Below are 26,971 nucleotides of genomic sequence, written 5' to 3'. Positions count from 1 at the left end.
TGCAGAGTGACGCAGATGGGAGGCTTCCGTACCCTCTGTTCGCTGTTGCCTGCCAGCTCGTCCTGCAGGTCCTTGGCCTTCAGCTCGAGCTTGGTCCTCTGCTTGATCTGCTCCTGGCGCTCGGCCGAAAGCTGCTCTCTCTCCTCCTTCATGGCAGAAATCTTGGACTTCAGCTCGCGCACAACACGCTCCGTCTCCTACAGAAAGGAAGCCAAAATAAAGAGACAGGCTGTGAGATTTAATTCAAAGGAGTGTAAATCCAACAACTTACTTCCTCTTCTGTGATTAATCAACTGTCCATCTATTTAACAAAGCCAGATACTGTCAGAAGAGTTGGATACATTTGTCTTATGGAAATGTTGTTAAATTAAATGCAAATGTTTTTATTTATTGGCAGGGTTACAATAGGACATAAGGACAAGAAATATGATGACATATGACAAAAAGCTGAACTATTAAAAAGAAGTTTTTGTGTTCTATTTCTTTGTGTCTAATGCCTTACGTTTTGCCGCCAAGGTATTGAATGGACTCATGTTCAGTGACAGCATTTATCACTTCTCTTTAAAATCACATCCTGACAAAATTGCTTAAGTGACACTGTGATTCACAAATCATACTTGCATGACAAGTTAAATCTTGCTAAAATCTGTCACACTGGAAGATCAGTCAGAGTAACCATATTTTGTTTTTAAAAAATAGACATTTCTGGACTCATAATAAATCATTATTCAACTATGTGATCAGATGAAAACAAACGATGAACAGCTGAAATTGGACGTGATTTCCAATAATGCACTAAATATTGTGACTCGGTTTTTTAATGCTGTGAGATGATGATGTTTATTCTCCCCCCACATCCTTAATCACAGACAATACTACTTCTTCTGCAAGGTGGAAGTCTTTACCTCTACTTTGTCTCGGGCATCTTGCTGAGCATCACGCAGCTGTCTGGATTTGTCTCCACAGGTCTCTCTCTTGCTGGAAAGCTGGGAAAAACACACACACACACACACACACACACACACACACACACACACAGAGTATTGTTATCGAACATGTACACAAGAAAAGAAGAACCTCATGTTTGGGGCACTGACCACGGTGACAGCTAGATTCTTGCTGTCATTTGTATTTTAACAAGGATCACTCGTTTTTTTTCTACCTGTTAACTTTTAATGGCACTACACCTGCCATTACAAATGCTGATAAACTAGTTATATCCAAGCTAAGATGAATATTCTCCATTATATTGTGTATGTATTCTGAACAAAGGGTTGTGATAATCTCCCAACCTGGCACCAAAACAGATGTCACTCACAAAGTGTAACGTACGCACAATACATCATTTCTTTTGTTACCTCATCCAGTTTGGCGCGGGTTTCATTCAGCTCCTGGTTGTAGATGGTGTACTCCAGGGCTCTTCTCATCTTGTCCCACTTCTGGTACTGAGCCAGCTCCTCCTTCTCATCCTCCAGGGTGTGCAGACGCTCCTCAATGTACTTCAACAGCTCATTGATCTTCTCTCGCTTCCCCTCTGAGGAACACACACCATGTCATTGTTTTTTCCTTTCAAACTTTTTTTATGTAAACCACTACTAACTATACATTTAATTTTCTGGGACTGGATTTTTATTTTGGCTACAAGTGATAATTTAATGGTGAATGCTGTATAGCACAAACTGTAAAAGCATTATGACGATAATGGCAGTCTTTGAGACAATAAAGTTAAGAGGCTTTTACCCGTCTCCTTCATGAGAGAAATACTCTCCTCTTTGCGCTCATCGTACACCCGTGTCCCTGCCACCTCTCTCAGCAGCTTCAGACGCTGGGAGTCCGGTGCTGTGGCCATTTGGTTGATCTGAATGAAACGTTAAAATAATGTGTAATATGGAACAATCTGCTGTTCAACATAGTGCTAGGATTTTCCTGTCTGAAAAATTACAAATTTTATATGAATTTTAGTAGATGTTGATTTTCTGATTTTAACACTAACTCTTAAATCAGCTGATATTGTAGAGGTTATGATTTCAACATGACAGGCTGAAACATCCAGCTAGTGCAACTGGCACTCTTTTGCAGCCCTGATGAAATTCTGCAAAGCATAACGCTACACTAAAAAAAAAACTACACAACTATTGTGTCTTAAACAAGTGTGAAATTTGCTCCCACTCCTTTCTCACCTTTCCCTGCTTGACAATGTAGTATGGGTTGCTGCGGGAGAAGCCGGCACTCTCCAGAAGGTTCATGACGTCATTCTTACTGCAACAATCACAGACGCCATCAACAAAGTGATTATATGGATTCACAGAGTTGCTATTTCCTGTGACTGAATAGACAGTCCATTCCCAGTAACACTTACGTCACCATCTTCTTGTCTAAGAAGTACTGGTCCTTTTTTGCACCAATGACGCGGCGAAGGGAGACTTCCTCTTTGTCAATCTGGATGGAGAGACAGTTAACACTAGTAAAGAGGAGATCCACACACAGTGGCAGAATTGGCTGGTTATGTCACAGTATTGCCAGGCTGCAATCTTCAGATTTCTAGAGTGGTACAAACATCATCATCAGAAAAGTAAGCACTGTGTGTTCTGGAGGCAGCGCAACTACAATCAGTGGTCAAAGCAGTTGTCAGCAATTTAGGGAGACAGTTCAATGTGAGCTCAGATACATAACATTGTGATAATGTACCATTTCCACTGGCAGCCTGGACTACGGATGGTGGGAAATGTTATTTCGAAGGTGATGCCAAGATCTGACAATTTTGCCCCATGTTCTGATGTAGATTTTTAGGAATCTTGGTACAAACACAGGTGTGAAATGGGTGGAGTTGCCCATCTCAAAGCTTCTCTTTTATTCTGGGGCTTATTTGAGAGAGAAGTGTAATACTCTTTTTTGCTGGGGTTAATTTGGCACAAGTGCTGTGCACAAAATTGTCAACACATCAGCAGTAAAACAATGAATTGGACAAAGACTGATATGCACATTTAAACTCACACTGGCCAATCCAGACAGCATACCAACATACCAGTACACCTCTAGTTTTATCTTATACTGGTACCAATAATTAAAACAACCAAGTATTTACAACACACATACTATGAAGACGGAATATCCTTTGAGAAGCTTATTGAAAGGTTTCATCAGTGTGTGTGTGTGTCTATTATTACAGTAATAGGGTCAATGTGAAATGTTTTTCATTCCTACCGGCAGCCGGTTGTCAGAGTTGTCAAATATAATCTCCACAAAAGCTGAAATGACACGAGGACCAGTTCCCTCCTACAGAGACAGGGGAGAAGAAGCATAATGATTAAATGTTTATATTGATCAATAGCCTTGTTTGATAAAATGTTTCCCACTGTTTCAATCCCCTACAAAACGTCATATTTTTTCACCAAAATGCAACTCATCATAAGACTTTTGCAATCCAGCAGTTATTAGGAAGTTACACATGCCTTAGTCAGCATAAGTGTGCCAAACAAGTAATTTCTACAGAACCACTGTGTCACAGAGGTATTTACAAAGCAGTAGCCAAGTAGATCTGCAGTGTCTGGCATTTGCCTGAACTTACGTGGAGCAGAGCCAGGCGCTGTTCAGGTCGCAGGTGGCTGAACTCATCACTGAGCACAAACTGGATGGCTAAGGGAGCAGAGAGGAGCAACAGTTTTAGACAACAAAAAAATCACTACACAGTAGTAATGTTTGACTGCTGTATGGTAAAATTGAGGCAGACATACCATAGAAAAAGTTACTTTTTCCTGATCCATTTCTTCCAACTGTATGAGACCGAAAAACAAGTCAAAATGAGGACATGGGGACACATGTACGCAGCCCCTCACAAGAGACAAGTCTTGAGGACACTAATTTGAGTCCGGCAACCATCCCCTCGCGCTCACATACATATATTATAGAAAGAATTCAATGTGTACAAACATGAGTGAAAAGTTGAGGTGAGGACATACTAACCGATGACATTGTGCTTTGGACTGAACGGGTCTACCACAGTCTGGTCCCTGTAACTTCGGAACCCCTGGATGATGACCTGCAGAGGAACCCAGACCCCACTGTGAGCATAACATCCTCCTATTTATGATAACATTCCCTACATACTGTAGCTAGACAAAGCCATGTAATAACACGTCAGTTTCAAGCCAGGAACTATTCCTGACTACAGCAATATCACTAATATGCCCCTCCTATGACGTTAAAATAATCTCAGCATCTTCAACTCAACTCAGCATCTACTGTATCATAAACGGGGACAGCAGGGCCTTGACTGTCGGCTAACTGTACGAGCCAGTATTCATTCAAGACGTTAACGGGTTTGCAAGCTTACTAACAAACTAAGTCGTAAATTAGACAACTACAATACTACCAAAGCTTATATTCACATCTAACAAAATCGACTGTGATGTTGTATCGTGCAACATTGAAAGAACAGCGACAAAATCCGCTAGCCTCACGTTAGCCTAGTGGCGTTAGCTTAGCATCCCGGGAAGGGGGACGGGCAGTTCATATACAGCTTAATCCAGGTAGCTCTAGCTAGCATTCACAAGCTAACAGCTAGCGTTTTAACGTAGAGCTGTTTCAGTGTGATTTTGCATAGCTCTGTAAGCCAACTAACGTTAAAATGTGTGCAAAAGCCCGCTATACGGAGCGCTACCATTCAGTAAAATAACGTTATGATAGCCTATTCAACGTTAGGCCAGCGAGAGTCGGCAACACGCAGAAGTCTGGAGTCGTTAGCTTACCTGTTTGATGTACATGGCTGTCTAAACAGGGCGTCTCCTCGGCTGAATTTGGAGATAAGCTCCCCCGGTCCGCTTAACTGGAGAAGCCAGAAATTTAATAACCCAAAGTTAGCAAAATATTAGAAAAATTCATACATTTAAAATTGGTGGAGCACGGGCAGAGGAGAATAACATGGAAAATGGCGGAGGGGGCGGGAAAGAATGGACCGTACCACTATGTGAAAACAGGGTTGTAGCAGTAAACATATACTAAATTATGTGTTTTACTGAAATACATTAGACATAATAAGACGATGGAACAATACCGCATGTCTAAGCACAATAACTTAATTTTTAGGTTGTACGTAAATAACAGGTTTGATACGTTTTTTTTATGTACGTACCTCCCTATTTGTCCCTATTTCCACAGTTGGTACAGTCTAGCTGTCTGTCTTCAAGGCGCCAAAGACAGAGAAGAGCTGATACAGAGTATAAACTGCAGACAGTTTACCTACTTGATGCAATTAGAAACAGATCTTGTTAATGGACAAAGACTGCTGTTGGTTGATAATCCCCCAAACAATATGTTTTTTACTTTCTTTGGGAAGCACAACTTCACTCTGTTTTTAAATCGCAGTGAAATTCTTTACCCGTGGCAGGTTTTCATTTGTGCACAAGTTTTCATCAGTAGTTTGCATATTTGCACCAGTTTACACTAACTTGATGAGAAAAATAATCTAGACATGCAGTCTCACTATAACTATGAATAAGCAATGGGCTACTTCCTATTTGAATCTGCTCACAAGAGCCACCTCAGTCACTGCAGGTGTCACTGTTTGCCTCATATGCTGTATTCGTCCTGTTAGAGTTTATGATCTAGGCCTAAAGTAAATATCTTAAAAGTATCCAGTATCCTGGTTATGTTCGGGTTTTGGAGTATCCTAGTATTTCTTGTTGTGAATATAGGCCTAAACATCATTTCCTGGTTTCAGAAACCTGTGCCCCCCCCCAACCGCTCGGGGCGCCTCACCAAGGGCAGCCCCCTCACTCTGACATCTCTCCACTTTGTGCATGTATAGGTCCTGTTTGTGCATGTGTGTGTCTTTCGGACCTGTGTGTAATTGACAAGCAAGAGTGAAAACATTGAATTTCTCCTCAGGGGGATTAATAAAGTAAATAAACTTAAACTTAAACTTAAACTAGATTACTCTTAACCAGAATACAGTGGCATGTAAACACTTTATTCAGGTTTTTGACATGACTGATTTGGTGAGAAACGAAGACCACTGCAAACAGATGATCAGAAACCTGGAAACTGCAGGGATATGAATAACCAGATTCCCCATGTTCCAGGAAAACATCATACCCTAAACAGGATCTAAACCTGAATAAGGCTCAAGAACAGGATACTAATGCACATGTAAATGCACTCATTGATTTTTCCTGTCATATTTGGAGAAACAGGCCTGCGGTAAATGACTTGGAAAAAGTTCACTCCCATTTGACCTCCCAATTAAGCTGTAGACCTGTAAACTACCCCGACAAGAACAATGCTAGAATGATTACATGACAACAGCTTTATTTTCGTGGTGAAAACATTTATTAAACACATATTAACACCCACATCATTGAAAAAAATCAGACAGACTGTAATTTTCAAATAAATTAGGTTTAAATGCCTGACTGTATTTGTGAATAGGCATAAATCACAATATCAACCTAAGGCATGTATATTGCAGTTTATCACTGTGCTGTGTTGTTTCATCATAGCAGTTCAGAAGACAGGAAAACAGCATCGATGTCTGAAGCCCAGAGTTTTCATAGGCCTCAAGTCCCATGAACTGATACAATTATCTTCTGTTTCTGTCTGTCTGCTCTGCTGGTTTCAACACCAGGCACACAGAGAGCATTGATTTTTATTTTTTCAAGTAAGACTACAAGCAGTCACAGTTCATTTTAAGGCAGTGCAGTTATTGGGCTCAGTTTGAACTGGTGGTGGACCGGGGACTGCAGGCAAGAGGTAGGGAGGGTGAACACAGATGGCTCAAAGTTTTTGGTGTTGAAGGTGGTGTTGAAGTCGTTGGCAAAAAAGGAGGCGGACTCCGGGATGCAGGGTGTGGCTGGTTCAGGTGTGGCGGCATGAGCTGGGGCCGTGGAGAGGACCTCTGACTCAAACTGCAACAGCTGACCCATGAAACTGAAGTTGGGTGAGATGACTGCCCGGCGCTGCTTGATGATGTCAAAGGCTGCATCCAGTCGCAGCTGCTGCGTCCTCATGATGTAGGCCATGCAGATGGTAGGTGAGCGGGAGATGCCTGCTTCGCAGTGGACCAGAACCTTTCCCCCTGATTGCTTCACATGGTCTATAAGGAGAAGAAGGGGACAAACCAAGGTTATTGATGCATGATTTTGTCTGTGATCATCAGCAAAAAAAGACAATTTCAAAATATAAGCATTTGTGTTGTCAGGTTTTATTTTTTGTTTTGTTTGTGTGTGTCTGTAATTGATATTTTTTAAAGTCAAGTTATGTGGTGGAGAGGTTACAATGAATCATTAGGGAGTTTTAAACACTGAATAATAACAAATGAAAAATCACATTTTAACTGTGTAATCATTGCCTACTCCTTTCTCCCACTCACTAATTAATGCAAACACTTTTCTGCATCTAGTTTCTCTCTCTCACACACACACACAGCAGCAGCAGCATCAGCAGCAGGATTTAATGGACAAACAGGAACATCATCCTTGTCAGTACACCTCATTTGTATGGACGCAGAAATGGACACACATCTTGTACCAGTTTCAGTTGTGTACGCACAGACACTTGTTAGTCACAGAGTGCAGCTGTAGCCTCCATGAGGCTCTCTTTCTCCTACACTGCTGTGGAGGCGCTGGGTGCTGCTGCTGCTGCTGCAGAGTTCACTGTGGCACAGAGATGTGTGTTCAAATTTAGAGCTGCAGCACTCCCACACAAGTATCTGTATGTTCTAAAGCCCACACGAAAATCCACTTCTGTCATCTGCATAAGTGTCACTCACGACACATTTAAAGATTTGGTTCGTTCCTAGAACCACTGTGAACTCCTACACGTCTCCTTTTCTCTCTGTCGCGTGTGTAAATTCAATCTACCTACGGACACTTAGTTCCACGAAGCCTCTGCAGACACCTACACATATGTCTCTCTCTGTTAAATAGAAACATTGAGAGCCACTTCTGTCTGGTCCTGAGAGCCACTGCAGGGGGAACAATGATGATTTCTGACAGCTCTGGTCCTCAATAAACCACATGAATGAATCATGAACATCCCATCTGGAGTGGAGGATGGTGGGGTGAAAAAAAAAGAGTGACGGCAGCAGTGGGTCAATAATATTTATCATCTCCCCCCTGACTGTACATCAGTCACCAGGTCGGAAGGGTTTTTTGATTGGTGATTGATTTTCGTTTGGGGCCCAGCTGCAGCTCGGTGATTATTTGTGCGCACCACATTTCTAATCACTTGGCATGGTCGATGAATTTTGGTGGCCCTCTCTGGATGTAGGCTAAACCTGCCCCTGGAACAATTTTCGGTCTTATGTAATAATAGACTTACACAAAGACACCCTAAATGTGGGCTGCATCCCCAAACAATGCACAATACCAACAATAGCAGCCACCCAATGCTGGTCAGCCAAGCTGCCCGTGGGTGAGCTTTGTCCTTGGTTATGACTGCTATAAATAGCCACCAGCACATTATGTACATCTTTTGCTGCTGCTGCTGCTGCTGTTATTATCCAGCACCTCTCGCCTCTCCCACACACTCTCTCTTCCTCTGTAACACATTCACTGCCCCGCTGCCCTCAGGTCCGTCAATGATTCCCACCTGCGGGCAAACAACAACTACGCTTTCTCATTATGTGTCAGTCAGCTGGCATTTATCCTCCACCCAGCCATCATAAACAACTGTGTGTGTGTGTGTGTGTGTGTGTGTGTGTGTGTGTGTGTGTGTGTGTGTCAGTAAGCCCCCAACCTCTTCCACCCGGCCATTACTAAACACAGACAGCTCACCCAGTTGTCACACTGAGTGGCCACACCCGGCAGTGTAAGCCACTGAGATTAGGCCTGGGAGGCAATGACGGCATGGGAGCGTCTTTTTCAAGTAAAGACGTGGGGGAGGGAGGGAGGGAGGTCGGAAGGGGACGGGGGAAGTGAGCAAATCCTGAATGAAAGCAGGCTGGCGGGATATGTTAGTGGGGGATTGGAGGCAGGCGATCAAGTTAAACTGATTACGGCCAGGGTTCTTATGGCCCTCTATTTGTGAATGGTAGCAGGTGAGAGGACCAACAAAGGGGACTTATTTGAGGAGGCATTTCAAAAATAAACACATCTATGTATAGGTGCCTCTCTAACTCAGCTTGGGTAGTTTCAAGACGCCTTAGGGTGATGTTGCACTATAAATATACGGAAGTTGTTGTTCCAGGAAAAGGCTCCATCTTAGTGGTGGTGTATTTATTTCCCTTCCTAGCTAGTTTGAGTGAGTGAACTATTTCGAGCACTAAGCCAAGTGGCTTTTTAGAATTCAGATTCAGATATAAACCATTGAGTGCAATCCCCTGTACATAGAAAATAGCTGCCCCATAAAAGGAGAGCCAGGCATATCCTTCAACTCACCAATAAACTCTATGGCCTCCTGGAAGTGGGAGCTGATGTCGGCCATGTGACTGTCCTCCACTGGGATCCACTTGTAGTCGTAGTGGCCCTTGGCCGGCTGCAGGTCCCTGCGTGACACATTGAGCAAGGCCGTGATGTGAAGGTCGCTGAGATAGTCCTGTCTGGAGGCGTGGTAGGCACTACCGAGGTAGAGGAAAGGCAGGATCTCTACAGGTTTACCCTGAGAGGGAGAGAGAAAAAAGAGATGTTAGTTCATGTGGATAAGGACAAGAATATACAACGCACTGTGATTTCACGGCCACCCTAACAGGACATAACACTGGTCAACACATCTTGATGCATGTGCTTTAATCCACCCATAATCCACCCCTGAGAAAATGGTCCAAGCCACAACATCCAAACACCTGTCAGCCCAATAAGCTGCAGAGCAGAACATTACGTTCATCTGCAGACAAAACGCACATGGACGCATGCAGCTGGACGAATGGATTTCCCCTATTATGTAAACCATTAAGTGAAAAAACCCACAATAGGACTATGTCAACCAGACACAATAGAGTGTCCTCTGAGATATGAAGCAGTCACATGTTTTCTGTTTGGGCAGTGGAGGAGATGGAAGAAAGGTCAGGGATAAAAGAGTGTTTTTCTCTATGGGGTGTCCTGATGTCAGCTGGGCATCACTGAGTGGTCTCTCCTTTTTTTGTGCCAAATATGACATGACTGGGGAGGAGTGAAGGTCACAGAATATCATATGTATGTTGAGAAAATGTTTTGATGGGCTGATGCCAAATATAAACTCTCTGATGTCAGCATGGCTTGGATGAGTTTTTTTTTTTGATAAGGTTAAAAATAAAAAAGATCTCAGTGGATGTGTGCCCTGTGTGGGAGAGAGGGAAGGGAAGTACTGTGCTGTAAAAAATAAATAAGGGTGTTTCCATACCTGATCATAATCTGGTTTGTGGTGAGCAAGCTTCTCGTTGTGGCTGTTGACTCTTTTCTCGGTTTCAGTTCCGCTCTGGTCGATGGTTTTCACCTCAGTGCAAAGTTCAGGGTATTGAGAGTGGAAGTTCTCGTATCCTCCTGAGAGAGAGGGGGAGAAAACCATGAGCACACACTGTAATAAATAAGCTTAGAATAATTCTGCCTCTACCCCCCTTACACACACACATCTTGTGAAATGGCAGAGTTTATGAAACATGTCTTAGCAGCGGATTATAACCTTTATAACCTGATTATAAGCGCCTAATTAATTACAGGAGCCTGTAGTTGAGAGACCGGTAATCCATTTAGGGCAACATCCTGAGGACGCAGAGGTGACAGACGGAAATGGATGTGTCTCAACACAACCCCGATGGTTTTATTTAGCTAGAAGAAATACTTCGGATGGGATTCAATTTTCATTCCTACTTGTTTTCCCCCCCTTCTTAATCAATGAAAGTCATGGTACCACCAATTTGCTTGCGTTTCTCTCGCACTGACTCATCCGCTCCGTTGACGCACGCAGGACATTTATCTCTCCAAGAAGTGAGAGAAAAATGTAGGCTGCTCTCAACACAGGCGAGGGGGATAATGGGAGAAATATGACTTGGCCTTAACTGTATCTGGGTTATTAGGAAAAGTGAAATAAAATAGGGGCCTGTGGGGAAGTCCATGAAAACGAGGAGACAGAGAAGTGGACTAAAAAATCTTTACGCACGCCTGACTGCAGTTATGAAGATTTAAATAAGTAAAGTATGAAAATTATACTAGCCTACTTTTAGATTTCTGGAGCACACACTATAGACATACAATAACAGAAATTTAATCCATAAACAAAATTGTTTGATTAAAAGGTCCTCTTGTAAGAAATAAAACGCCGACACATTTAAGGCTATTAAAACAAAAAAGCAAACTCACTTTATGTTTTCCTAAATAAATTATAAACATATTACAAAGTTCTCACCTTTCAGGAAACAGATGTTTGCCCCGCTCGCTAGATGAGAGAGAGTGTTTATTACTATTTGTGCTACACTGTCTTTTTTCAGTTTTTGCCAGTGGGACGTCCGGTCATCCAGAGCTACGATAGCCGATATGCTCCCCTCCCGAAGACGGAGCAGGGACCTCTCATCCGGGATGACAAACTGCAGAGGCACCGGCCCTCCTCGGGACCTCCGGACCACCACTGAGTTGAGATTGACATTGACAGAGCCTTTGATACTGGAGTTCGTGAATGAAAGGTAAGGTCGGCAATCCACAATAAGGCAGCTCCCGCACTCCTTTCTGATGATCTTCCGCAGACGCCGGCAGTCAATGCTGGAGACTTTCATTTTGACGCTTAGGAGTTGTTTGTTATTGCCTAAAGAATTCAACTGGATCACTCCTAAACGAAGGGATACGGGCGAGCGAGGAGTCCCGCGCGCGTCTGTGCCTACATGTCCTCCAAGGGGATTCCGGCCGATCAGTTTTATGTGAATGGAACCTCCGGCGCGTGACGTCACGAACCATGTATGGACACCGGCGAGGTGTGATCGCAGAGAAAAAAAACCCGCCCACATCTATGACTGAGCTGTGACTCCGCCTCCGGGTCCTGGTAAATAAAAACCCTACTACTGCAGAGTGTGTGTTTGATTCAACCATTACTCACTATGTGTCCTCCACCAGCACCTACACTTGCCGTTTCATTCTCAGCTCCCAAACAGTTAGGCACATACAAGCAGTGTTTTCATTAGAACCACAGACAATAAGGTACATCCCCTTGACTAAAAAAAAAAGGATGCTAATTTTGGAAGGAGTTGTCACACATCACAGTCAGAATTACAAATCCCCATTGGAAAGAACAAAGACACATGATGAATAATGATAACACAAACACATCTACGCACCTATATCCATAAAGAAGGTATTAGGCATATAGAAACAGGGACACCAGACAATATATGAAATAGGACTGCAACAGTAACCATTGTTTTTGTTATTGATTAATCTGCTGAGTATTTAACTGAGTAATATAACAATAACTGATTATTTAGCTATTTGGTCTCAAAATATCACAAGATAGTGAAACATTTCCTTTGGTGACATATTCAAATGTCTTGTTTTATCCAACCAGCAGACTCAAACCTAAAGATGACCAAATTTTTTTAATGATATTGACAATTACGAAGCTAGAAACTGGGGGATATTTGTGATTTTTGCTTAGAAAATACTCAAACAATTGATTAAAGGTCCTGTATATGACAATTAGAACAAACAACTATTAGCAAAGATATATGTGAAGTGATGGCGTCCTGAGCAGAGATTGAAGTCCTGCTCCCTCTGGTCTGGGTGTGTGTTATAATCCGAGCTACTCTGTCCTTTGTTGCGGTATCCCACTGGTCAGCTCATTGCTGTCACTTTGCACTATTGTTACAACTAGGATTGTTACTCCAAAACCAAACAACTCATTACAATGTTACTTTTGTTATCACATCACTACTAACTTGAAATACAACAGTCACATCAGCTCGCTCATTTTCATGATCATCGTGCTGCGCACTAGCAGCAAGCTAGTTGGAAACACTTACCTTAGTGGCTGGAAATATTCCTATCACTTTGATTTTTGTCAGGAGGAACGATTACAAGAACACTGTTGCTGCAGGAAGTTGGACTAAAACTTTTTCCACTGCAAAAAACATGTCCTCAAACCTCCAGTCTGAAACACTTCGGCTACTATGACCCACAACACACCAACGTGAAGCTCCAGGAAATACACCCTACCAAATGTGAGCCCTCCTTGGCCGCGGAGGTCGGCTGTGGCCCCGCACTGGCTAAACAACCAAAACTGGATTTTAATCATGGACAGCTGCAGCTACGAAGAAGTGACTCTCCGTCTTTCGGGCAGAGCCTTGGGAAAATACTGGTGACAGGCAACAGAAAACCCCCAGGTAAAAAAAGAAGCTATCTAGCATTAGCTACACTTAACAGCAAATACACTGACATTCACATAGACGCACAAATCTCAATTTTGAGGAGATACGCAAATACCAGTTTTATGGGTTGTAACAGAAAAGTAATATAATGAATAGTAATGTAATGAATTACTGTTGGCAGGGAGTATTAAGTAACGTAATATTATTACTTTTAAAAGGAGAAACAAGTAATGAGTATTACATTACATTTTTAGAGTAACAAGCCCAACACTACTGTTCACCCTGTTAGCATTGTTAGCTGCTAGCCACCGGCTCAGCCACATCCATGTTGAGAGCCATGTGCAGACAACCTCTGAGTCATAGATATGCACTGAATGTCACAGCTGCTTTAATTATTAGAGTGGCTGCTGATTAATGTTCTGTCAGTTAAATGATTACAGTACTCAGCTAATTGTTTTAGCCTTGATGCAAAAAGGTGGGTATGGTCACATACTGTGTATGTTCAACTCATTAATTTGTGTGCCCCCCCCCCACCCCCACACACACACACACACAACACTGCAAACATATAAATACACACACTTACAGGGGAGCGTTATACAATAATAATACAGTAATTTTATAGCAATAATATAAAAACACATAGAGCCCCAGAGGTCATCTAAAAAATAATATTTAGAGAATGGCAAATAAAAAATGCTGTATAATATTTTATGCTCAGATACTATAAACTCATCAGTGAGTGACACACCCACTGTGCTTGGAATCCCCAAATGTGTTTACTTTTTCATTAAGGCTATACTTATGAATAATCATCTGTGTAGTGCTCAGTAATGTGGGGACTTTCAAGGAGAGCTCAGTAGGTGGATGACAAGTAGCTGACAAGCAACCTCTGACTTCCGCTCAGTCCCATGTATAGCCCAGTGAACCTGCATTATATCCCTCAGCATGTAAGCCTAATCCCCCAAATGAATTAACAGGTTTAAACGTCACACTGCGTGCACTCACATGATGTGCAATCTATCCTAACATGCAGCTCGAGACTGTGTTTGGGTTCTGCTTGCGTGCGTGTGTGTTTTGGGTTTAGATATGTGTCCAACTGGAACCAATTTGCAGTATGGTATATAAGAGCACAGTCATTTCATAGATTCTCAACTAAAACATTAAAAACAAATTATTCTCATCAATCTGGAGAGTATTTTTGTTTTGGTCACAGCCATTGGCAGCCACAGCAGTTCAGGGACTACTAGCTAATTAGATAATGTGAATCTCTGACCCATTACACGCTGTGTAATACTGAAAACCTTTTTGTTTTTATGAAAGTCTCCCACAAAGCGACGTTCAAAGGCCAAGCCGTGCTGAAAATATAGCCCATACATAGTGTAAACAAGAGCCGCTGAAAGCCTCTATGGTGAAACGAGTCCAACAAATATGTGTTACATCATGTTGTGTCTGCTGCATGAATGCGTGGGAATGATAAGAGCAAAACAGAGGGAGAGAGGGAGAGGCACTGATCAACAGAAATGTGACAAATGGACAGCCAGCCAGACAGACGCAGTAACAGACACAGATGGATTGACACCAGACAAAAAAGAAAGAAAAAAACAATAACAAACAAAACAATAATTAGCTCTCTAGGCCACGACAGCATCATTCAATAGTGGAGAAAAGAGGCAGCTGGATGGATGGATGGATGGATGGATGGATGGATGGATGGATGGATGGATGGATGGATGGATGGATGGATGGATGGATGGATGGATGGATGGATGGATGGATGGATAGATAGATAGATAGATAGATGCACTGTAAGATGAATGGGATGGGTCAGGTTGGATAGAGAGATGCCTGGATGGCGGCTGAGGATTAGAGGGACAGCAGGCAGTGTGCCATATGGTCCAGTCTAATCTGGGCTTGTGACATCATGGCTGATGAGCGGGGAGGCCCACCATCCGTTTCCGAGCCCTCATTTCATTATGGGGTTTGTTAGTGTCAGCTGTAAATAACAACATTGGACCCAGACGAGCCAGATAAACAAGATGTGTATTAACTGGCTTTTCACTCAAGTCTTTTATTTCTGTACGCTCTATCTCCCCTCTTTTTCCTTCTCCCATTGTCTCTCCTCTTGTGTCTCTCCCTTCCTCCGTCTCCTCCCGCCTCTATCTCACATCAATGCTTTGAGCCTGTCTCTCTAACAGGATTGCTTCAGTATATCAGTGGCTCTGTAGTATCGCTAATATATTTAGGAAGCAGGCAGGCAATTTTTAAGCCAGCCACAATCCTGCTTGCACAGAGCCCTGTAGTCAGCTGGTGGGCTATTAGGACTCTGTTGTGTCGGCTGTGACTGTGTCCAGCGCAGTATTTTCTCAAAGGGTGTCATCTGTGTGGTGATGTCACTGGGTCACAAGTGCAACAGGTCAATTTGGATTTCTGTTTTTTTTTTTCCTATCTTTTTTCAAGGTTCAGTTGACTAATCATCGAAAGCATGGTAATTGCAGTGTGAAATTAAATATGAATAAGCACAGGAAAATAGAAGAACACATCCTCTGGGATGAAGCAGAGCCAGAGTAGAACAATCACTTGACTAATTGATCAACTAAAAATAACTTCTTTTGAAAGCAACAATTCATTTATTTTAACAACATGACAAAAAACTCACAGGTTCCAGCTTCTCAAATGTGGATACTTTCTGGTTTTCTCAGTCCGTTTTAATCTCAAGTAGATTAAAACAATACTAATAGAAATGAAAATAATAGTTAGTTGCAGCCATCAGGGGTAGGAAGTGTTAAATGTGTGTGACAAGTAGCCTCAGCTGCCGCTATGTTCACTAACCAGCCTCTATCTTCTGTCATGCACATGTAGGACAGTCGTAAAAATGTCCTCAGCATTTTTTATGACTGCTGAATGAGTGAATTTTTCTCTTGTAATGACATGGTTTCAATGTGATCCTCATTCTGATTCAGACCAACGCACTATTTCAAAAGATTGTTCATTGTATTTTCTTTATGTTAACGACAGAAACTATAATAATAAATAAGAATGACGCTGACTTAACTGTAGATCATATCCACATACCGTGGGAATGTAATGCATGAATGTATATTAATTCTAAAGCATGTGTAAAAGTGATCGTACATAATGATTTTATCCAATTCACAGCATCACGGCCAGTTGTTTTTACCTGCACTACTGTCCTAATTAATGTAACATGACCTGAGCGTTCTTACTCCCCAAGGAAAAGCAATAAGAGCCAGCTGGTTTGAGAATGTCAACAAAGAAGGATGAAGGCAAAACATGTTGCTTTCCAATAGTTCCAATAGTAGATTATGGCGAAATGTTGCAATTGTAAATGTATAGCAATTTCCTGTTTATGTCTGAAAAAACTCATCAACTTCTTCAATAACAAGACACATAAACAAAACCTAAAGAGGAAAAATGTGTTTTTCTGCCTCATCTATATCAATTTCTTGCTGTTTTATTGCTGAACACAGATCCAAAACGGTGGATCTGGAAAGAACCAACCTGCCTTCTATTCTGTATGAACTCCAGTTGTTTACTGTTCTTGTGTAGCTACTATTTACAGAGTCTACATATTTCCTGCTGTCCAACTTCTCTCTAACATTCTTGTGTTTTGATACCAGCCCACATAGTCTAAAAAAAGCAATAGTTTTTGTTGAAAGTCTTAATAAACTGTGTGTGTTGAATTATTTTTACAAGTAGTAGAGGCCTGGCTGACTCAATTAAAAAAAGATTTCTTCTGCATGTTTCTTGTTTACACTGTTGACAGAATACTGCAGCCATCTTTATATCACATGCATGTGTCTGTTTTTGTAACTCCTCTCACAACACTTCTTATTTACACCAGACAATTGCTGCTGGCCAAACCACATTAGCATGGTATGTAAGTGCGTCAAGTCATTTCCTGTCCAGAATGTCCCCTTTTTCCACGTGATTTATAAAAAGCACCCAAACACAATAGGTCGCCTTCACTGGGACATGTATCCCCGCTCCCCCTCCCTCCCCTCCTCGGCTGCGCAGGTGCTTCCTGATTTGCTGACTGAGCCTCCAGATGATGATACTGTTTCCTAATAAGGCCCACATTACTCATCTCACCTCAGCTGACCACTGAGTACAGCCGGTTGAAATTCCACTCGGGTACCAAAGATGACTCAAAGAAGTTCCAGCAAGGTGCTACAGTTCATAGTTTACAGTACAGTTATTGCAACAGCGCTCATTCCTTGTAATGTCCCCCACAGAATTAAAAAGAAAATCATCACAGAAACTAATTAACCAAGTATGACGTATTAACTGGCGTCCGGTTCCATCAAAGCAAAGATGGCCATTACTGATAAGGGAACGTATGATAAGGTACTTTCTGTGTACTCCGGGGGTTATACAGTTTACATATTGTTGGCAGCCAAGAGTATGTTTGGCACTTTTGTATGTAGCTCATCTTTTATATTGATGTATTTGTGTATTTTTAATGTTTTGTCAATATGAATAAAGGTTTTATTAATATGCTCTGTTGAATGTTGTCCTGTCTTTCCTATATTATGAGATCACTAGGGAAAGTTCAACCTTTGCTGTAATGGCAATTAAGTTAACTCAACTCAACAAAAAAAAAATCTACAATTCAAATTGAATTCCTTCTAATCTAACTTTCTTTGAGCAGAAACTGTGAATTTACGTCAAAAAAAATATGTGTAGGCTAATACCTTGAAAGCTGGAGCAGCAGAAATGTTAAAGAATATAAAGAACATTTGTCTATTACTGTTGTTTCCTTCTTTTTTTTCAATGGGAGCACATTATTATTTCATACTGGATTGTATCTGACTGTTTGCTCCCAGGGGGTGAAAAAAAAAGAAAAATGTTTGCTTTATTTTTGTATACATGTTTTCTTAAATGTGGAAACTAATACATAAAGTGGAAAAAGAAGAATAAAGAGAACAGCGTAAATTTACTGTTCAGTCAGTTTGACTTATACTGCCCCAAATCACAAATTAGTTTCAGGAGGTTAGACAATTTCTATATTTAGACCCTCAGTTTGATAACAATACACTTTGTAAAGTAGAATTACAGTTGTATGCCTCCTCAAAGCAGTCAAGTTATAGTTTACATCCATGTCTGCCAACGCTCATATGTGGCCATGACAGTTGACAGTGCTTCAAATATGGATGCTGCTGCAAAGAAGTTACAAATTCTGAAATGTGGACACTTCACACACATCTTCAACCTCTCAGCACAGAAGATCTATACAATCAGTTTCAAGATGGACACCCAAGATTAGTGCCACCATTTCAGTATCTGACCAAATGTGAAGTTAGTCTTTGACCTTTTGGATATAAAATATCATAATTTCTTCATTAACAAAAAAAAAAAAAAAAAAAAAAAAATCAAGAATGGCAGGCACGGTGGTATGGTGGTTAGCACTGTCGCCTCACAGCAAGAGGGTTCCCAGTTTGATCCCGGGTGGGGGAGCCCTTCTGTGCGGAGTTTGCATATTCTCCCCGTGTCAGCGTGGGTTCTCTCCGGGTACTCCGGCTTCCTCCCACAGTCCAAAGACATGCAGATTGGGGATTAGGTTAATTGATAACTCTAAATTGTCCGTAGGTGTGAATGTGAAGTAGTCTGTAGTCTGTCTCTATGTGTCAGCCCTGCGATAGTCTGGCGACCTGTCCAGGGTGTACCCTGCCTCTTGCCCAATGTCAGCTGGGATAGACTCCAGCCCCCCCGCGACCCTCAAGAGGATGAAGCGGTTAGAAGATGGATGGATAATCAAGAATATTTTTATTCAGATCTAACAGGATTACACAAAGCATGTTCACAGCAGGTATTAAAATTAAAGCATATGTATGATGGGGAACAAAGCCTGAAATCAAATCACAATCCTCCCCATACCCTAACCCATGATTACAGCCGGAATATCGTCAGTAGGATGGTTCTCCATCTCCTGAAGAGTGAAAAAAGAAAGACACATGAGCTGAAAGTCAGGCTCAATATTAAAAGAGAGGAGGAGGGATGTCTATGTAAAAGGCAGTATCAGAATGATGGGGTACTTTACCAGAGTATACACTGACATAGAGCACAGAGAGCAAGAAACAAACACAAAATCTTCAGTTTAACTGGCAACTCAGAAAATACTTCAGAAATGGGCCCCAGCATTTCTTATCTTTATGGCCAAAAAAATGTTTTAAAGGTCACAGTAACCTTTGACCTTTGAGCTCCAAATTCTGATCCATTCATCATTTAGTCCAAGTTGATGTTTGTGCCAAATTTGAAGACATGTCATCAAGGTGTAGTTGAGATACTGAGAATGGGATGGACAGATGGACAACCTGAAAACAATGCCTCCGAACTCAGCTATCTGTGGAAGCATAAACATCTTGTCATGGAAACAGGGAGAAACAAACAAAAATGGAGAAACCACAGAAAGAACAAAAGATGTCATTGACAGTGTTGCCAAATTTGACTAACAGAACGGGTACAATCGTCAAAAAAGTAGCCCAAAATTGCCTCAGTGTTCTGTTTTATCAGTACGATTAGCCAAACTAATTACAGTGATAAATAAAGGGAGTGAACTCAGTGCCCTGCCAATCTGAGTAATACTACTTTGATGAGAGGAGGGGCCGATTTCCTGGAATTAACTTTTTGTTGGTTGAAACCATCCAAGCACAACAATCAAAAATTATCTCAACATGCCCCAGACAGTTGTTACTGGAAAACCACCCAAACTGGCAACACTGGTTAAGGTTAAAAAAAAGTAGCAGCCACATAATTACAATAGTAAAATTTTGAGTCAATAAAGCACACAATAAGTATTTCAGGAAATGCGGATGACATGCACTCACATGCCGCTTCTTGTTTATGCCGTGTATGAGCAGAGACAGCAACAACAAACGTCAGCGTTGTGAGTAAGCACACACTCAAATCATATCACATCCAAAGCACCAGTCAACCTGTGGCTGCCAAATTCAATGCGAAACAGGAATGTTTGGTATTCCTGAGTTCAAGTCATGATATGATGGCCCAGATGACACATGCTGAACGCACACTCAGACGCATGCAGACACACACACACAAATGCCTCAAAGGCTTGACTCACCCCACGATTTCCACCCACTGCTCACCGTCATGTCATGACTCTTCGAGGCAAGCTAAAGTCAAGATGGAGAGAGCGAAAGAGGGGGAGAGAAAGAGAGAGTGTGTGTGTGTGTGTTGGCAGATTAAACAGAAGATAATTCACCCTTTAACTGCCCTCAGTTATTCGAAATATAGCCACTCTCGGTCCCCAGGTGAAATTCCAGCTGCGTAAAAATAGTTGAGGCCTCAGGTGGTGATAAATTTGTCTTGCCCTGTTTATGCCACAGAGGTGAGAGCGCTCTGGGAATTGACCGTGGAGCTTGAGACATCATCGTGCTGCTCTGTGACGTGTAAACTATAAAAAAAGAAAAAGAAAAAGAGAGACACCTGGTTATTTATTTTTTCCCATGTTGTCATTTGTGTCTAGATGTCTCACAAATCAGACAGCATTTCCGGTTGACAAGACGCTGGAACTCCAGCTGAATTACACTGTGTACTGTACTGTGAATCACAGCATGGCCTGGTTATCATAGATGAGTTTTATAGAGGAGCCCACGCTTATCACATCTCTTAAAATAACACAGTGCGCCTGCAGATCTGTGAAAGCTATCATGACAGATGACAATTCAGGAAAGCTGAGTTCACCTGCTATCCACCTGCTTCGCATTCACACACACACATCCATATCTGGAGCGTTCTCATTGTGCTGTCTCCTTCAGCGCTGCTCACAAACCCAGTGTATCACAGCATTATGTACTCTGTGTTCTTTATTCCTGCTCCTTACCCACAAATGAGGCAGTTATTCAGAGCACAGATCTAACAGAAATGTGGTGAAGAAGTAATACATCAGCATACAATAAAGTGGAGTCATTTCCTGTTTTGGCTTGTCAACAAGGCTACTTGGCTTTTTGCCACTAAAATGTATTGTTATACCGATACTTTGTTGGCAGCGCTGAGATCTATTCCCGTCGAGGGCAGGGTTACAGAAAGTGTCTTGAAAAGCCAGGCGATGGGTAGTTTTTGTGCCAAAACAAGCAGTCAGGAGGGTTAAAGGATCAGGCTGGTGATATTCTGTATTTTTATAGTGTCAACAAATACAAAGAGAATAACAAAAACCAGAAATAAATTGGTCCTAAGTAACAAGTATGCCTTTTTCCAAATGCTGGTATTCTACTGTGCCATTCCCTTCACTGAATACATTTACATGCACACTAACATTTTACTATTTTTTATAACAAATATTGTATTTTCAAGTTAAGACAAGTGGGATGGGCCAGTATTATTTGGGTTATAGGAGCATTCTTTGGACACAGTGCCAGGAATGAGTCCTAAAACCTGGAAATGAGTTAGCATTTTACCACTTTCGGTTCCCTAGTTTCAAAATCAATGTTTTTTTTAAATGGGCTTTTGGTTAGATGCCTGAAATAAGGCCTGTGGTTCACACAAGCTTAAGACACTTTCATGTTTTGTTCTATGACATAAAATACATCAGTAAATACGCCATTAGCGGTTGCTACTGGCTAAATGAGACTGCAGAACGTCATCATGCCAAGCCGCACCGAACACAGCTTTACAGTCATGTTATGGAGGCCATGCGACTGTAGTGTAGCTTGTTTTTAGTCTAACGTTAGCTTTTTACTTCTGGCAATTTAGGCTTCAGGTATCATAAACCTTTGTTTGCAAGAGAGCTTATTTTCGGCAATATCCCAAAATATATATCGCGGTGCTGACCTTTTCAAGAAGGTGGTTGAAGGAATGAAAGGAGGAGGCTGTGTTTGCACGGTCTAACAAGTTCGCTCAGTGGTAAATGTTGAAGAATCCTTTTCTGACGCAAAGAAGCAAAAGGGAGTGAGATGAAAACAAACATGTAATTTAGGTGAGATAATTTTTGGGGGACTGTTCATTCAACATCAGACTGTGCTGTTAACGTGCCAACTGGCTAACCAGTGCTGTGTCGGTCTTACAGTTTCCCTTCTTGAATGCGGAATATTACAACGATCGAATGGGGTCGTGTTTACTGTGATCATGAGAAGAGTAAATTTGAGTGCCCCCCTCAATTTTATGGAAGCTCTAAGTTCAAGTCGTGACGTTTGTGTGATTTTATGTCTGAGAAAAATGTTGATATTCCCCATAGCCTCATTTTTTTCCCTTGACACTATGCCCTTGCATTACCTGCATTACCTGACTCACTCGTTAGCTTGCCAAACTGTTAGCCTCAGTGGCTGGCTCACTCGTTAGCTTGCTAAACTGTTAGCCTCAGTGGCTTCCAGATACCGACAGCAGTGTCCATGTTGCCGTTACCTGGCAGCTGCGCTCTCACGACTCAACCACTTGAACGCCAAACATGTCGTTACTACAAGCTCACAAGTTCCATCTAAATGTAGCACAGTTATTTCCTCTCATGCAGGTGCAGAACGTACATGCTGGTTTGCCGTTGGCATTGATTGCTGCAGTGTTTCTAAGTGCAACTTTTTGGCTGAGACACAGTGACATGGGGCAACACACCAGTCAGCTTTTGTGTCGCCAATTTGTTGATGTTGGTTTGGCATGTCTGGGCCTTTAGACAAGAGCTATCATTGATATTAATCAACAATGCTATCAAACCTCTTCAGATACTGTGCTGTATATTAGGGGTCCATGTCATTGGTCCGACAGCCCATTGGTCCGACATCCCATTAGTCTGACGGTCCGCGGTGCTGAATGGCTCCCGGCGGGCGTATTTCTACCTTGATGGTGCACCGCAATCGGCTCTGGGTCAGCTGGGAAAGGCTTGAGGTGAAGCAGGCTCACGGCTTATGTGTTTGTCACTTTCTTTTTCATTTTAACCCACACCATGATCTTTTCCTGACCCTAACCAAGTGTTTTTTGTGCCTAAACCTAACCAGACCTTAACCACAAGGCATCATGATGATTTCGGAACGGACTTCGGAACAATGGGTTTAATATGATCGGAACAATGGGATGTCGGACCAATGGGCTGTTGGACCAATGGGCAGTTCCCGTATATTAGTGCTCTATTTTGTAGTATGGGGAAGTAGAAAATCTCACCACTTTATGTTTGTGAGATTAACAAGATATTCTCATGCATCTGCTTTTTCTTTTTACCTAAAACAAATGAAAACTGACCTTTCCTATATTTCATATGTTTGTGTTTTAGCATCACAGACAGACAGACACAGTGGTTCACATGGCCTCTTTTTTTTTCAGCAGGACGTGTGAAATCTGGGCAGAAACGCAGCTTGAAAACAGCCTCTGTAATTAATCAAGTTGAGAGTATGAACGAGCTCATAGCATTCAGATAGAGTCACCCTCCTATCTGTCTGCCTGCTCTGCATTAATTCTACCACATCCTCAGCATTATATATAACAATGCCTCTGTAAAGCTGTGCCTTCCTCCCCCGCTTTGCTCTCTAACTAATTTTAGTGTCCATAAATATACATATATGTCACTATATTGTTATCCGTCTTTGCTTCCGCAGAGTACAGTGGGTCACAGAAGAGAACGAGGAAGGAAGCCAGAAGATAAATAAGCACAGGGGCAGCCGTGAAAATGTAGCTGGTGTTTACTTCTCTGAGGGTGTTAATGTTACGTTGAGGAGGCAATGAATATTACTTTAAGCCGTTGGTGGTGAGTCAGCCAATACATCATCAACTTCAGAGCCCTGTCGAATAAATCCCAGCATGCACTTTGTATGATTGTGTACATCACGCTTTTCTGCACAAAGAACAAAATAATCTGGATCGTACAAATGCAGGAGGGCTGGGGAAGACTGTGGAGGACTTACTTCAGTCGCAGTGGCTGTGAACTTTTCTTAGCTCATCTTTGTTTGTGCATTCAATTATGAGGTTGGATAAACTGATAAGAAAAAAAAAAGTTGGAAGAGTTACATCTGCAAAAAATCCCAGGACTTTCACTAAGCCACAAGGTTGAAGAACTGGTTTCAAGAAGCTTTGTAAAGTTTTCAGAAAGAGTCCCAGTCAGTGTTTGGGTGCATTACTTCCTTCCTCCAAAGATTTGCAGGCATTATCACATACTGTAACTAAAAGAATCAAACTGGTTTACTGGCAAAACAGCCTTCAGCTTCTCCTGAGCATGTCCTGATGCCTGGCAAACCGGCCTTTGTTGTTCAAGGAAGTACGCTCTCGCTTGCAAGCTCAAAAACATTCCTGTAGACAATCGAATGCTTGTGTCTGCAGCTGTGTGTAAGGTGAAAGTATGCAAGAAGTGAGATGATAACAACTACTGAAACAACATCATATACTCAGTTGCACAGACAGGCTGAATTCTAAATCATTTGGCGCCTGATTGCCTGAAATTACAAAGCACGCTGCGGTTTTCACAACCAGACATTCGATTTGGAAAGTACAGCAGAATGAAAGTCATATCAGTACCACAAGTTCCTTACAGTTTACAGTAAACAAACGTATGTGTTTGTATTTCATACATTATTTTTGGCTCATAAACTGAACAGCCCAATACAAGACATTGACAATAAACTGTTTTAAATACAATGAGATCAGATGAATCTTAAAGGTCTAGTGTGTAGGATTTATTGTGATATATTGGCAGAAATGGAATAAAATGTAAGAGGTATGTTTTCTTTGGTGTATAATTACTTAGAAAATACGAATTATTGTGTTTTGGTTGCCTTAGATGAGCCCTTTATATCTACATAAGGAGCTGGTCCTCGTCCACGGAGATTGCCATGTTGTACCACCATGTTTCGACAGTAGCCCAAAACAGAGAAACCAAACACTGGCTCTAGATAGGGCCATTCGTGTACAGTATTTGTGTCTTTCTGTTTTTGTGTTTGTGTTTTCATGTCGGCCACCATAGTTAAACCCCTCCACGACAAGCAGCATTGGAAAAACACATTTTTTTTTAATGTTGAATTGCTTTATTTTGTGTTTTTACTGGTTTAAGTGACCTAGTCCATTAGTTATGGAGAGGAAGAGACCTCTGCGGATAATTCGGCTCCTGGAAAAAACTGCCTGAGCGTCTGGATCTGAAGTTATCAGAGAAAAAAGGTGAGCACACATTAGCAGGTGCTAGCTAACGGCCCATCTCCGACATGCCAAACAGCATTGAAGAAACGCTAATTTGTAACATGAAACAACTTTATTCAGTGTTTTTAGTGGTTTAAATTACTGGGTCAGTTTGTTTTGGAGAGGAGAAGACCTCTGTGGATAATTCGGCTCCCAGTAAAAACCTCCTGAACGAAGAACACTGAAGGAATTCTAACCAGGAGTTTCAGCTGGTTGCAATCTGCAGTCCTCACTGCTACAAGCCATTTAATCCCCCCTAAATGTTACACACTGCTTCTTTTTGCACAGTGAAGAATAAAATAAAATGAAGGAAAGAATACAGAGCATATATTACAAAAGAATGCAATACATTGAATATAAAATAAATACACAAATGTGTCTGTAGATATATAAATAAATGCGGATTCAATTCTTCTGGGGAAATACACGGTTGTGGCTGCAAACCAGCTGGAGTTTTACTTTACATTTGGGGGTTTTACGTCTCAATTTATTCACAATAGATTTGGCAATAGTACTGCGGCTCATCGTGGAAACACATGTGACCTTCATGGGAAGCCATGTCAGAAATCCTCCTCCGTGCAGATGCCGTGAGATAAGGGATTTTTTTTTTATTAAAGACCGGAATTTAAGAGTCACTCACCCCTCACCCCAGTTTATCTGTCCCCGACTCGCCCTCTTTCTCTCTTTCTCTTTTGTACTTCCACCCTCTTCTCTCATCCCCTGTTGTCCAGCCTGTCCCCCCCTCCCCTCTCATCACCTGTGTGGGAGGCACAAAGCCAAATCCACTCAGCTGGAATTAAACTCACTGGGACCTTACAGATTGCACTGCTCCGCTTTAATCACACACAGCACACACACAGCACACACACACACACACACACACACACACACACAGACACACGCACCTGCACATAAACACATCACGCACTGACACAGACGCTCTCCCACTCAGCGGATGGAAATACAGAGGCAGGGATGGAAAGATGAAATAGATAGGAGCGCTGGGAGCGGGTGGCAACTGGGGAGTGCCTACGTCATAGGAAGTGGGTATAGACATTGCTGTCACACGCAGTATATAATGCCTAAACACACACACAAGCTGTTGTCATTGGGAGCAGGTGCCAGTGTGTCGGGGAAACAGAGAAAAAACACACCATCAAACAACAAAATGGAAAGACAGATGTAAGGCACATTACCTACAGCTGTTTGTCCACAGCGTGTTTTAGGGTGGATTTTACCTTTAGAGTGAATGTTTCTAGAGGGTGAAGGACATTTTGTGTGGTACTTTTTTCATTTGGCTCTCCACACCAAGACCTATGCACAAACACATAAGAATAAAGTGGCACCACAAACAAACAACAAACAAACTGGACTTTCTGGCATTCAAAAAAGTTACGGGTAAAATAATCCGTGGTAAAAAATTTGGTGTCATTGATTGTAGCTGACATAAAATATTGGCATCTACAGCTCTAACTCATGCAACCTACTGCATTTGAGGTGTGTAATATTATTTAATAAACCATTCACATGCTTTTGTGAATAGAAAAGACAAACCACATTTCACTGATCAGGCTTCATATTGCA

General features: G+C 41.9%; 2 protein-coding genes across 2 annotated transcripts in view; both read right to left on the bottom strand.

The window, feature by feature from the left end:
* smc3 (structural maintenance of chromosomes 3) overlaps positions 1-4,947 on the bottom strand; it is a 29,345-nt gene extending 24,398 nt beyond the window's left edge. The window contains exons 1-11 of the mRNA XM_050044215.1: positions 4,749-4,947; positions 3,964-4,039; positions 3,735-3,773; positions 3,569-3,636; positions 3,205-3,276; positions 2,360-2,439; positions 2,181-2,259; positions 1,741-1,858; positions 1,359-1,534; positions 906-986; positions 33-197 (exon numbers count right to left, since the gene is read on the bottom strand). Of these exons, the coding sequence (XP_049900172.1) occupies positions 33-197; positions 906-986; positions 1,359-1,534; positions 1,741-1,858; positions 2,181-2,259; positions 2,360-2,439; positions 3,205-3,276; positions 3,569-3,636; positions 3,735-3,773; positions 3,964-4,039; positions 4,749-4,763 (969 nt within the window). The 5' untranslated portion in view covers positions 4,764-4,947. The remainder of the gene's footprint in view (positions 1-32; positions 198-905; positions 987-1,358; positions 1,535-1,740; positions 1,859-2,180; positions 2,260-2,359; positions 2,440-3,204; positions 3,277-3,568; positions 3,637-3,734; positions 3,774-3,963; positions 4,040-4,748) is intronic.
* Positions 4,948-6,309: 1,362 nt separating this feature from the next.
* dusp5 (dual specificity phosphatase 5) lies at positions 6,310-11,788 on the bottom strand. Its single transcript, XM_050045303.1, has 4 exons — positions 11,317-11,788; positions 10,315-10,454; positions 9,375-9,594; positions 6,310-7,090 (listed from the first exon to the last, which is right to left on the bottom strand). The coding sequence occupies exons 1-4, from the start codon at positions 11,678-11,680 to the stop codon at positions 6,684-6,686; spliced, it is 1,131 nt and encodes a 376-aa protein (XP_049901260.1). The 5' UTR covers positions 11,681-11,788; the 3' UTR covers positions 6,310-6,683.
* Between the last annotated feature and the right edge of the window lie 15,183 nt (positions 11,789-26,971).

This window comes from Epinephelus moara, chromosome 5 (assembly GCF_006386435.1).
Source record: "Epinephelus moara isolate mb chromosome 5, YSFRI_EMoa_1.0, whole genome shotgun sequence".
In the NCBI taxonomy this organism is placed as follows: Eukaryota; Metazoa; Chordata; class Actinopteri; order Perciformes; family Serranidae; genus Epinephelus; species Epinephelus moara.
This window is presented reverse-complemented; position numbering and strand designations above follow the sequence as displayed.

Excerpts from the sequence above, each read along its gene's own strand:
- dusp5 (XM_050045303.1), bottom strand. The coding sequence starts at position 11,680 with ATGAAAGTCTCCAGCATTGACTGCCGGCGTCTGCGGAAGATCATCAGA. Across the intron at positions 10,455-11,316 it reads AAACATCTGTTTCCTGAAAG|GAGGATACGAGAACTTCCAC; the intron begins GTGAGAACTTTG and ends CCTCTCTCTCAG. Across the intron at positions 7,091-9,374 it reads GGAGGCCATAGAGTTTATTG|ACCATGTGAAGCAATCAGGG; the intron begins GTGAGTTGAAGG and ends TTCTCCTTATAG.